This window comes from Babylonia areolata, chromosome 22 (genome assembly GCF_041734735.1).
Source record: "Babylonia areolata isolate BAREFJ2019XMU chromosome 22, ASM4173473v1, whole genome shotgun sequence".
NCBI classification, from domain to species: domain Eukaryota; kingdom Metazoa; phylum Mollusca; class Gastropoda; order Neogastropoda; family Buccinidae; genus Babylonia; species Babylonia areolata.
Window position 1 is genome coordinate 16,557,033 of NC_134897.1, and position 12,500 is coordinate 16,569,532.

Here is a 12,500-nt window from a genome sequence, read left to right on the forward strand (position 1 = left end):
GCTTCTCTGGGTCCTCCCCAGCACCTACGGGTGTTTCTCTTTCTTCTGAGTACGACTGATGATGATAATTACTGTTATTAGTGTTGTTAGTGTTGCTGTTCGTAGAAGGGGAGGAGGAGCAGCAGCACGAGCAGCAGCAGCAGTAGTAATAGTGGTGGTAGTGTTTTGTTGTTGTTGTTGCTAGTAGCAACAACAGCAGCAGCAGCAGTAGCAGTAGTAGTGTATTAGCAGCAGCAGCAACAGCAGCAGCAGTTGTAGTAGTAGTAGAAGAAGTAGTAGTAGTGTTATTTGTGATCTGAATGTAAATGCTGAAAATTCGATTACCGAAGTCGACAAGAATCCTTTATAACATTTAGGAAAATTGCTAGCAGCAGAATTCATTATCTGTTTTCAGTGGTCACTGGTGTGTGAGAAGGCAGGTCTAGCAAAACTGACTCAAACCGGGGTCTTTGGCGGCCAGTTGCTGGGCAATATGGTGGCCGCAATACTGGCTGACCGCTACGGCCGTAAGAAAGTGTACATGACTTGTGCCCTGGTCGCCATGGTTTGCCTCTTCGGTATGGCTCTGATCCCCAACTACTACTTTTTCCTGTTGTGCAGAATCGCTGTAGGGTTCTTTGCAATGGTGAGGAAAGACAGAACACACACACACACACACACACACACACACACACACACACACACACACACAGAGAGAGAGAGAGAGAGAGAGAGAGAGAGAGAGAGAGAGAGAGAGAGAGAGAGAGAGAGACGTACTTCCTTTCAGCCTTTATGTTTTCATTAATTAAATTTCTCATTGTACCAGAAATGAACAGACTGCCAGCCGCCACGGCGAAGTGGTTAGCGTCGCGGACTGACGGCTGGGAGGACGCGGGTTCTAATCCCAGCGGAGGTGGGTTTTTCAGCCCGTGGCCAGCTCCTACCCAGAGTTGAGAGTTGTGTGGGCTTAAATGGGGAGAGTCGGACCACACAGTCGCGTGTCATCCACTTCAAGGATGCTTCTTTGGGTGTGTTGCTCTAATTACCTGACCAACACTGCAAGTGTCCGTATCTCTCGGGCCTGGTTAACCCTGGGATATAATTATAACAGGAAGCGCGGAGTACAGCCTTGTCACGCAGTCCCAAACCAAAATGGACCTCCATAGCAACGTCGTCATCGTCATCGTAATCCGCCTCCTCCTTTATTATCATTAATATAAGCAAAACAGTCTCAAAGTCTGTGGCCTTTCATGCCCTGCTCTCATGGTGACCTCAGTTTCGAAACCCCACCACGTCTGTGCTTGGGGTGAGTCCTGTCAATGTCTTTAGTGTCGGCAGATTCATGGAGGGCTGTTGTTTGAGAGAGATGGTGGCGGTCTCCATTCTGGGAGGGACGCTCACTCAGTCTGGCTCCGCAACTAAGCCATTATTGTCGTTAGTAGGGGGCTTAGTAGGTGGTGTCCTAAGTACGTTAAATCAGAACAGGCACCACTGAACACCACCGAAGTGACTCAGCAGCAGCGCAGGGTCTCCTCTGGTATGTGGCCTCCTGGCGACCTAACTTCGATAGTTCCCTGTGGACGACTGTTGAATTCTTTCGTGCATTTTTATACATCACACTAGTACTTTCCAAAAATGGACACAAAATATATCACATATAACACACACACAAACAACAACAACACACACACACACACACACACACACACACACACACACACACACACACACACACACACACACACACACACACACACACACACACATATATATATATATATATATATATATATATATGATGATGGAGTCTCCCGTCGATTCGACGGATGAGTAGGCAGGCAGGCTTATCTGTTGGTGTGTGTCCTCATATTGGAGAAGAGGCCGATTCTGGATGCGCAGCACTTCCAACAAGTGTTACAAGGGAAAACGTCTCCAGAAGTTGAGCCCTGCTTCCTTCGCTCATTCTTCTCCTTAATGGCCAGCGTTCTCTTGTTTTCTCTGTCTTGCCACTTTATGCCGAGGATCTTTCGAAGGCATCTCTGGTGAAACTGCTCAAGTTGTTGAATGTGACGGCGATACGTCGTCCATGTTTCACAGCAGCACAACAAGGTGGTCACCACAACAGCTCTGTAGGTTTTCATCTTGGTGCTGAGCCTGATGCTTTTGTTGTTCCACAGCCTGTTGTTGAGTCTGCCAAAGGCGGAGCTGGCCTTGGCGATGCCCAGCGTCACTTCTGCATCAAGGGCTCCGTTGCTGCATAGGGTGCTGCCCAGGTAGCAAAACTTTTCGACTGACTTGATCTCTGTGCATATTTCATCTTCGGAATGCATACACACACGACAGGGCCTTAGGCACTTGAGGTTCTGCTCATCTGTCGACCTGAGAGATCGAAAAAATTTCCACCCTTTACCCACCAGGCGCCGTGACTGAGGTTCAAACCCGGGGCCCTCAGATTGAAAGTCCAATGCTTTAACTACTCGGCTGTTTCGCCCGTCCAAACAGGATTCAAAGCGTGCAGGGTGATCCATAAAAGCTACATATCTGCTTTGGAACAAAAACGAGAGGGGACGGTGAACTGATGCCTGACCTTCTCATAAACCCAACTGCTAGTCAGTCCATAGGAGCCTACCCTAGGTTTGAGGATGGGAAATGTGTAATGATGTGTGTGTGTGTGTGTGTGTGTGTGTGTGTGTGTGTGTGTGTGTGTGTGTGTGTGTGTGTGTGTGTTTCACTTTGTATATACTTTGTGTGCCTTCAAGGCCATGACTCGCTCAGGCTTCATCATGTTCATGGAGCTGATAGACCGCAAATGGCGAAGCATTGGAAGTGTGATGTCCAACACAATGTGGGCCGGAGGCTGTGTCTTCATGGCCATAGTGGCCTACTGTCTGCAGGGAGTGTCCTGGAGATACCTCAGCCTGGCCTTCTACTCTCTTTATGTCTTCAGTCTTCTTTCACCATGGTAAACCGACGCACGTGTATGTTTGTGCTTTGCACAATCACTCTCTCTCTCTCTCTCTCTCTCTCTCTCTCACACACACACACACACACACACACACACACACACTCACGCGTGCGTGCCCATACACACACACACACACACATTCGCACAAATACAACGAACGTAAATCGCCTCATGGTGGTAAAGTTCTGGTTTTGCATCCTACATATATCTTACCCGCAATTTTCCTGCATACATGAACCGATATTACAATTAGTAGATATCGTAACCCATTTTCAGTGGTTTTCCACTCTATTTTGAGGATTATTCTATTCAGTTTTGAAGTGAATTCAGTTTCTGAACTAAGGTATTTGTTCTTTCCGTTTTCAAACATCTTCATTCTGTCCAGGTTGTTGGACGAATCTCTTCGCTGGCTCTTAGCAACTGGAAACATTGAAGAAGCAGGGAGAATCCTGAAGAAAGCCTGTCAGATGAATGGCAAAGACTTTGAGAAAATCCAGACATTGATGAAGAGACCTATCGTCACGAGTAACAACTTTGATGACCATGATCAAACGGATTCTTCCCCTACAATCATAGAACGGATTACCGAATCAAGTGTTATCAAAAAAGACAAGAACGAAGAAGACGTGAGCGGAGACAAGTTGAATGATGAGAAGACTGATGATATTTCTGCTGAGAGAAGAGGCAGTGCGTCGGATCAAAGAGATCCAGAGGAGGGTGGTCCTGGTAATGACAGTGACGAAGGGAGCAGCCAGCTGATGCCAGAAACTGAGGTGTTCTCCGCAAAGTACACAGTGCTGGATTTGTTTCGACACTGTGCCGTTCTTGTGCCACTTTTTGTCGTCACATTTGTCTGGTAAACTCTCTCTCTCTCTCTCTCTCTCTCTCTGTGTGTGTGTGTGTGTGTGTGTGTGTGTGTGTGTGTGTATGTGTGTGTCTTTATGTCTGTCAGATATCTCGATGAATATTTTGTTTACATTTATACTCATAATTGGTGGAATTGGTTCTTTCATATATTAACAAAACAAATCACATCATTAATCCCGTAGCGACAGACACAATCTCTCAGAACCATTTTCTCTCAATTCTGTAGCATGAATAATGTGTAGCACACTTAACGCAAGGGAAAAACGATCTTTGCATCAAATGATGATAACGCTGGCCTTATTGAAGAACACATTAAAGATAGAAACGATTTTCCTATATGGGTCATCGTATGCAGAGATTCAGGAAGAAAGCTTTCAACTCCATTGAAATGATTGTACTTTAGCCACTGCTACTGAAAATTACCATAACGGAATCAACTGACGATTATTAGCGTCAAAGACTTCATGCTTCTAACTCGCAACATAGAACATCCACAAGCGTTTTTGAGCTAATTTTAGTTTAAGGCTATTTGTTTTGGAAAAACATATTCTGGCTTATCTACCCTTCCACTATTGTTTCATTAATGACAAATATAGTGTTGAATATTCTGACAATGCAGAAAGTTTTCTTGATAATACAGTGCCACATCAGTACTGTCGTAATGATCAAATCAGGTTGAGTGTTTTGCGTCCTCTTTTTCTACCATTGTTGGAGTAGTTTGTTTTGTAAATAAGTAATGCGAAAATCATGAAAGACATTTATTTTCAAGTAACAAAACGAAAGGCCCACAACACAACACACACACACACACACACACACACACACGCATGCACGCACGCAGGCGCGCGCAACCCCCCCCCCCCCCCCCCCCCCCCCCCGCCCCCCTCCCCCCCCAGACACACACACAAACTCATATAAGAATCCACTTAGTTTTATTGCGTATTCGTTTCCTGGTTATGAACAATATGCATTCATAGATACATTAAAAAAACCCAAAAAAAACAGTGGCTAAGAGTTGGCCTTTAACATTTTCTGCTATGGTATTGATGCTGGTAGACTAGATCTACATGTTTGAACATGTTAATATATAGTAACTGTGCTTCAAAGTACATTGGTAAGTATACGTGTTCGGCACTGTAGATACATTTCTGTTCTCAAACGTATTCAGTTTTTGCAGTGTATCTACTCATTGTGACCATTACCTTCATGTTATTACCATGTTTGCCTTATAAAGCAGCATATTCCACCTTTTTCTTGTAAGAATTTGTAACGTCGATATGCTTACCAGTGTTCTTGTGTGGATCAGGGCCACATCCAGTCTGTATTACTTCGTGGTGATGCTTGGATCTGCCAAACTTTCTGGGAACAGGTTCCTCAACTTTGCTCTCCTGAACCTCCAAGAGATCCCATCCAACATTGTGGCTCTCTTTCTCATGCATAGGTTAGTCAATTCCTGAGCTGTGTGTACGTGTTCGGGGTTCTGACATCAGAAATGCGAGTTTAGCTATCTGTTAAAAACTTTCTGAATTAGAGTAATCAGCATTAATAAATAACCCAGTGAAACGAATCTGTTTACAAGATCTAATATGTATGGGAAACCTGCTGTTAATTTTGAAAAAAAAAATTATAGAAGGAAATCTGGTGGAATTATTTCTTTATTTAAAAAAATGAGTGCGCGCGCGCAACTTGCATGTGTGGGTGTATGTGTGAATGTGTGTCTTCATGTTTTACATTTATTTGCTTATTTATCATCATTGTTGTCTTATTTATTTATTTATTTATTTATTTATTATTATTATTTTATTATTATTATTATTATTACTACCTTTTTTTTAATATTTTTTATTTATTTATTTATTTATGTAAGCTTATCTATTATTTATTCACCTTTTTTTTTTGTCAAGGCCTAACTAAGCGCGTTGGGTTACGCTGCTGGTCAGGCATCTGCTTGGCAGATGTGGTGTAGCGTATATGGATTTGTCCGAACGCAGTGACGCCTCCTTGAGCTACTGAAACTGAAACTGAAACCAGTGCCCCAATGTAGCATCATGCTGAATCACGCGATGAAACTGACGAGCACGACCAAACGTGAAATATGTCACTCTGAGGTCAAGGTCGAACTCTAATCCAAATAATCATATTGGCCAAGTGTCACATTCTCCATGGCTTCAGTCGCTCTGAATCACGATCTGATAAGTCAAACGAAATCTACATTTCCACTCACATATTAGCAGTACCTTCCCTTCCGTGCTCTCCCTTCTCGGAAAACAGGAAATTACATTTCATGTCTGATACGATTATTTACAGTATACTTACACCCTTCTAACATTTGTATGGAAAGAATAAACTGAGTTGAATTTGATAATTTCATTTTCAATTAGTTTAGATTCGCAACGCTGAGCTGTGCAATAGCAATTCCGTCTTACGCCCAGATATCATTCCTTTTCCCTTCTGTAATAAAATCACAAAACAAAAGAAAATAAGAAATTCATATAATTCACTCTTTTAGCGTTTCCATAAGGCGCTCATCAGCCAGTGCAGCGTCCGTGAGGGTCTGGGTTCGAATCCCAGTCTTGCCATTTCCCCAAAGTTTGACTGGAAAATCAAATTGAGCGTCTGTTCATTTGGCTGAGACGATAAACCGGGGTCCTGTATGCAGAACGCACTTGGGACAAGAACCCATGGCAACGTAAGTGTTGTCCTCTGGAAAAATTCTGCAGAAAAAATCCACGCAAAAAGGTACATAAAGATATATGCATGTATAGAAGGCCTGGCTAGCACGCTGATTTTGATTCTGTCAGGCATCTGCCTAGCAGACGTGGCGTAGCATTTGTCCGAACGCAGTGACGTCCTCTTGGGAAGCTGAAACTTCCAGTAAAGTATGTTATTGTAAATATCGCTCTTAATATAAAAAAAGAATAATAATAATGATTCACCGTATGAAACAAAGGGGAAGAATTCTGAGCCAGTCTAACTCAACCCTCCAAATGCCTCAATAAAGATATTTAAAAATGAAAGAGTGAAATGCGAACACAAACAAACAGTGGATAGAAATACAATTGGTCAGTTCTAAATAACAAACAGTTAGAACCCTAGGGCATCAATTCACAAATCTTGTTATTTTTCAGGGGTGGTGGTTGTTTGTTGCGACAAAGTTCGAGTTTTTGTGTTTGTTTGCGTGTGTGTGTGTGTGTGTGTGTTTTGTTGATTTTTTGTTTGTTTTTTTTCCTTCAGATTCAACCGCCGACCACTGGCATGTACTTACGCGTTGCTTGCTTGCTCCTTCCTGTTTATCTCTGTTGGGCTGTCAGCGCTGGGTGAGTAAGACACTTAGAATGAACATTCTTTGCATCTAGCTGTCATTTTTCATGGAAGACTATTACGTAGAGCTGGTATTACCAGAATCACCTTCTCTAAATGAGATACACTGACTGGGCTGTCAGACAATGTCGATTATGATCGTGTTCACCGGTTAGGTTAAAAACCGACTGCCCCAACATTGCATGTTGTTTCCATTGCGTGCAAAAAGCCGAAATTCTTAAAGCGAAGCAAATGCCAAAGGGAACAAACGCTTTTGGGGGTGAGACTTTTCTCAGACAGTCCGTGAGACCCGACGCCAGTCAGTTCCATAAAGATTTTTTTTTTAAAGATGGAAAGCTTGTTTGCGGGATGCATGCCCATCTCTTTATTGATAGTAAGAAATTTGCCCTCGATTCTAACTACCGTCTGAGAGAAGTGAAATAGAATTTCTGTTCAAAATCGATAACTTGGAGGATGTTTTTAAGAATAATAATAAAGAGACTCTGACACCGGAAAATCCCCTGCTGCGTCACGTAATTTCCAGAATGAAAAAATGGAAGGAGTTACGACAGTTTTGACGCAAATAAAAATGCAGGGCACAATATCAGTACACTTGTAAATATAATTTCTTTGTGAATGACGTTCCCTGTCCTACAACTTGCTCGTGCAGATTTTTCTTATTGTCATGGAATTGAAAATTGTGTATGATCTAAGCTGATATTTCGTGACTTTCTATCATCTCAACATTTGATATTATATGCCTTGTAGAAACCTTTGAAGAATGTTGTGAAACGAATCTGTTTACAAGAACTAATATGTATGGGGAAACCTGCTGTTAATTTTGAAAAAAAAAATTATAGAAGGAAATCTGGTGAAATTATTTCTTTATTTAAAACATGAGTGCGCGCGCGCAACTTGCATGTGTGTACATGTATGTATTCTTGCCTTCATGTGTGTTTGTCTGGGCATGTGTGTAATTATGTGAACCAGGTGGGCAGGGACTGACGATGACCCTGGCCACAGCAGCACAGTACGTGGGCATGTTCGCTGTCAGTGGCTCCTTCTCTCTGCTCTTTGTTTACATCATGGAGGTCTTCCCCACTACCATGAGGTCTGTAGGCCATGCATCAATATGTAAAGTTCTCGGCCCAACACTCGGCTTATATCACAGATTGACATAAGTTTTACATTTGGGCCAACAGCAAAGAGAGAGCTGTATTATCAATGGTTTCTCCAGTCAATGGGAAACCATTTACAGCTTAGTCTTTTGTGAAGGACTACGACTCTCAAACTAGGAGGCAAAGTTGTACTGGCTCTTCGTGCTGCAGCATTGTGGGCTAGTTGGCCTTTGGGAACCATCCCAACGTCGACTGTCCTAAAACCCTCTTGGCCGAGAGAGTTGGGATGTACTTGGGCAAGACACTCTCCACTATAATCAAATTCTAGCCCAATTAGTTGGAACAGGAGTTGCCTCCTCTGCTGTTCTGATGGTCATAGTCGGACACGACTGACTATCATATATATATATATATATATATATATATATATATATATATATATATATATGTAAAGTTCTCAAAACTTATGCAAAGTGACCAAATGCTTGCTCTTGTTTTACCTGACCCACCAATCAACTACCGGGCACACACACACACGCACGCGCGCAAGCACGCGCACAGCACGCATGTCACTCGCACGACTTAGTGTAAGAGACAGTTGACGGCTATCAACGAAAATCTACATACTGTTGATTTCCCGAAAAAGGAGCATTGTGGTGTGTGTCAACATTTTCTCTCTCATTTTTACGAGGTCTTTATAAGAGGTCAGTCTATCTAGTTATATTATCTTCGTTTAGAATAATGAGTTTTTCTTTTGTGAGTCTAATCATATTACCATGTAGGTCATACTCTGTGTGACGAACGGCATGGATCACATGCATATAAATCACAAATTTTAATGATACAAAACCTCCAAGAAAAAAAAAAGGATTCAGTAAAATGATCACATCACACGAGGTATTTCTAATATTCCTGTGGAATCCTCTGAAGTAGCAGACGAAAGCAGTGTTTGTTTCAGATCTGCTGGCGTAGGCACAGCAGGAATAGTATCCCGTGTAGCTACCATGGGAGCTCCGTTTCTGCTATTGTGGGTAAGTAATGACTGTACAACAATGGATCAGTTGTAGGATAGCAGAAGTTAGCTTTGTAAACCTGAGTGAAAGAGAAATCACATAACTCTGTGTGTGTGTGTGTGTGTGTGTGTGTGTGACACACACACACACAATCACTCAATAGATATTTCGCAGGACTGATTCGTCAGTGAGCATAAAATCATGTTGTTGGTTTTATCCTTTCATCGTATTGTTACCTTCAAATGTGGAAAAAAAGCAAAAAAAAAGCTAGAAACATCAAATGGTGAGAAAAATATTTGATGTCATCAGTGCTGTTTAGTTTGGTTGTCGCCGTCATTCAAGTACTATCATGATTCCAAAGCAAATAATTATGAGAAGCGATTCATTTTAGAATGTCTTTCAGACCTAATATCTTTATGTTACTGAAATTAAATTAAATAAGATATTTTCATCGAACAAAAATGTTGAGTTTGTTTCTAGAATATCATGAATTTCGGGAACAATGTTTTAAATTCACATACAGGTTCATGATAATCATTTTACTTACATTATACAAATTTTGAAGTAATAAAACATAGACATGTTCATTACCTGTATGTGTTACCAATTTCATGCGAATTGGTTCAGTGAATTTGGAAGTTATGATACAAGTATGACAAAGCAATGCATATTTTCACAAATGTCGGACATGCAAATTAATGACATGATGCAGCTGTCTATCTTTTCTGCTTCAGTGTGCTCTTGCGACGGTGGGTAAACCCTCTTCTTCTTTCTTCTCTTTATCCAACTGAAACTACTGCTTCTCCTTACTCCTCTTTCTTTGTGACTGGCTAATTTTGCTTTGCCTCTGTGCATTCTGAATACGCATAGTGTCTTCCATTTTGAAATTGTCTTAGGAGTGTTTACGTACACCTCGACTCATCTTGAAAATGTAGAGGAGTTTACACATTTAACTCACTCAGTACGGCCAGTCCTCTCTTCTCCTCTACACACACCCCTCGGATGTCCAGTGGGTGTCTGAATGACCCAACCTTTAGCTTCCGTCGTCAGAATTGTGGTATTCTTTGTCAACATTCACCTCTTCAGTATAAGAGCCTTCCGCTTGCAATATTTTGATGATGGTAATTGGGGTGAAATGCTGTTAACGTCGTCTCTTTCGCCGTTCGTATGGAGAGAGTTAAGGTGTGATTACCTTCACTTCAACGTTCAGTGACCATACAGATTGTTTGTTGCACATCTAAGTGTGCAAATTTCAGAACACCAAGCAGGGTTCAAAACAGAGCAGGAGCCAATGGACAACCTTGCTTCAGTATGTTACAGATCATAAGGGGAACCAGACGTAAATATTTACGGATGACTGTATACTTCAGTCCACTGGGCAGGACTGTATGACTGATAGCAACCTTGATAGACATTCAGTTCCTGTACTCATTTCAAGATACTGTCTCTGTGAGGTAGAATGCTGCTGTGAGTTCAGTTGGAGCTGTCTACAGTTGTGTCGGTTATTGATTTTTCTTGTGTCTGTCAGAGTGAACAAACGAGAATGTCTCATATCTCTATCCACACTATGATGCAGACATCCTTTCAACAAGGATTCAGTTCAGCTTTTACCTCAAGACAACTGAAAGATCTTGCTGCTAAATGCTCAGTTGCCACTGTCAGTTCCATTGCCCTTGTTCCTGAGGAAAAATACAGTCACAGGAAATCATGTCGTTGAGAGTTTTGTTTGTTTTGCAGCCCTTAATGTATAAGGCATTCGTGTCGCTCTGAGTATTACCACTGTTTGCGTGTACATGTGTGTGTGTGTGTGTGTGTGTGTGTGTGTGTGTGTGTGTGTGTGTGTGTGTGTGTGTGTGTCTGTGTGTGTCTGTGTGTGTGTGTGTGTGATCAGGCTGAAGAGACCCCCTGGGCCCCAGGAGTGATGGTGGGATGTCTGTGCTGCCTTGCCAGTGCCTCCATCTGGCTTCTGCCGGAAACACGTCACAGGAAGTTGCCAGACACCATCGAGGAAATCCGGGCGTGGAAAGGGGAAAGAATGATGTAGCTGATGCTGCCACGCCAGCAGCTCACAGCGCAAATGAAGCAGATACTGCACTGTTAGTTTTCGTTTCCCCTACCCAGTATGTAACCTCCCCTCTGTCTTTGTCTGTATCTCTCTCCTTTGTCTCCTTCCATCCCTCCTCCATACTCCATGTTCGTCTGGCCACGTCCCTTAATGCATATATCCCTGACTGCTTTGGCCTCTAGCTGCTTTTGGATTTGTTTGATTTTCAACGACTGTTTGCTTACATCAATCGTGTAGCATAGATACATGTATGATTAACAAGATTTAATTCAATGAAACCTCTATACGACGCCATACTGCACAAATATGATATATAGTCTTTCCATTTCGTTGTGCATAATATCATGAAAAGTGAGAAGTCATAATCAAAACTATAAAAGTATAATTGTCAAAGGGAGAAATATTCATGAACAAAATTCCCCAACCTTGGCTACAAATCTTCTTGTACAATCAGCTCGCTAGTTATGGCATTTGTCTGACATCATCGTTTGTTTCTGTGAATGTTGTATTTCAAATTGACCTAAAATGAATTCCATCTTCTCAATTCGTTAAAGTAGCACACAGTCTTTGTTCTTTCGGTGTATTTGTATACCTTGCCTGTTCGATCTGTAAATAAGCAGTGCTTACCTATGTTTTGTATTCGCTGTGTTTATTAGATATGGTTTAGTTTGTGTGTGTACGTAGTACTGATGTAATGTGTTATGTAAACAAACGTGTTTTGTGAAGCACCTATCTGGATAGTGTGCTACATAAATATCCATTATCATTATCACCATTACATCATTATTATTAGTTGCATACTTTTTGTCACGGCATTCATGTTTTCTTTGCTCATTCAAATGTGTGTGTGTGTGTGTGTGTGTGTGTGTGTGTGTGTGTGTGTGTGTGTGTGTGTGTGTGTGTGTGTGTGTGTGTGTGAAATTCCCTGTTGCTGTGTATTGCTCGCGTTTTCTGAATTCATTTTCAGTGTTGTTTTACTCAGATCTGTTTCTATGCATATAGCATGCCGGATGTTTGTGTGCCAAATCAACGGCCGATGTTTCAATATGTCCACCGTTGGAAAATAAAGATTTATTAATTCACTGTGTATATTGAGCATATTTTCTGGCGATGTGATCACTCTAAACAAAATGTACAATGTGTCCAAATTTAAAGTTTAACGAGCATGTAATACTTTTTGGTTTCCGTGTGGA

The 12,500-nt window shown here is 41.8% G+C and overlaps 1 protein-coding gene across 1 annotated transcript in view; it reads left to right on the forward strand.

The window, feature by feature from the left end:
* Positions 1-12,500, forward strand: part of LOC143297051 (uncharacterized) — a 34,739-nt gene that overhangs the window by 21,583 nt on the left and 656 nt on the right. Inside the window, exons 14-21 of the mRNA XM_076609221.1 lie at positions 395-625; positions 2,739-2,941; positions 3,330-3,800; positions 5,118-5,252; positions 7,046-7,128; positions 8,102-8,222; positions 9,188-9,260; positions 11,134-12,500. The exon at positions 11,134-12,500 is cut by the window's right edge and continues 656 nt beyond it. Coding sequence (XP_076465336.1) covers positions 395-625; positions 2,739-2,941; positions 3,330-3,800; positions 5,118-5,252; positions 7,046-7,128; positions 8,102-8,222; positions 9,188-9,260; positions 11,134-11,286 — 1,470 coding nt within the window. The 3' untranslated portion in view covers positions 11,287-12,500. The remainder of the gene's footprint in view (positions 1-394; positions 626-2,738; positions 2,942-3,329; positions 3,801-5,117; positions 5,253-7,045; positions 7,129-8,101; positions 8,223-9,187; positions 9,261-11,133) is intronic.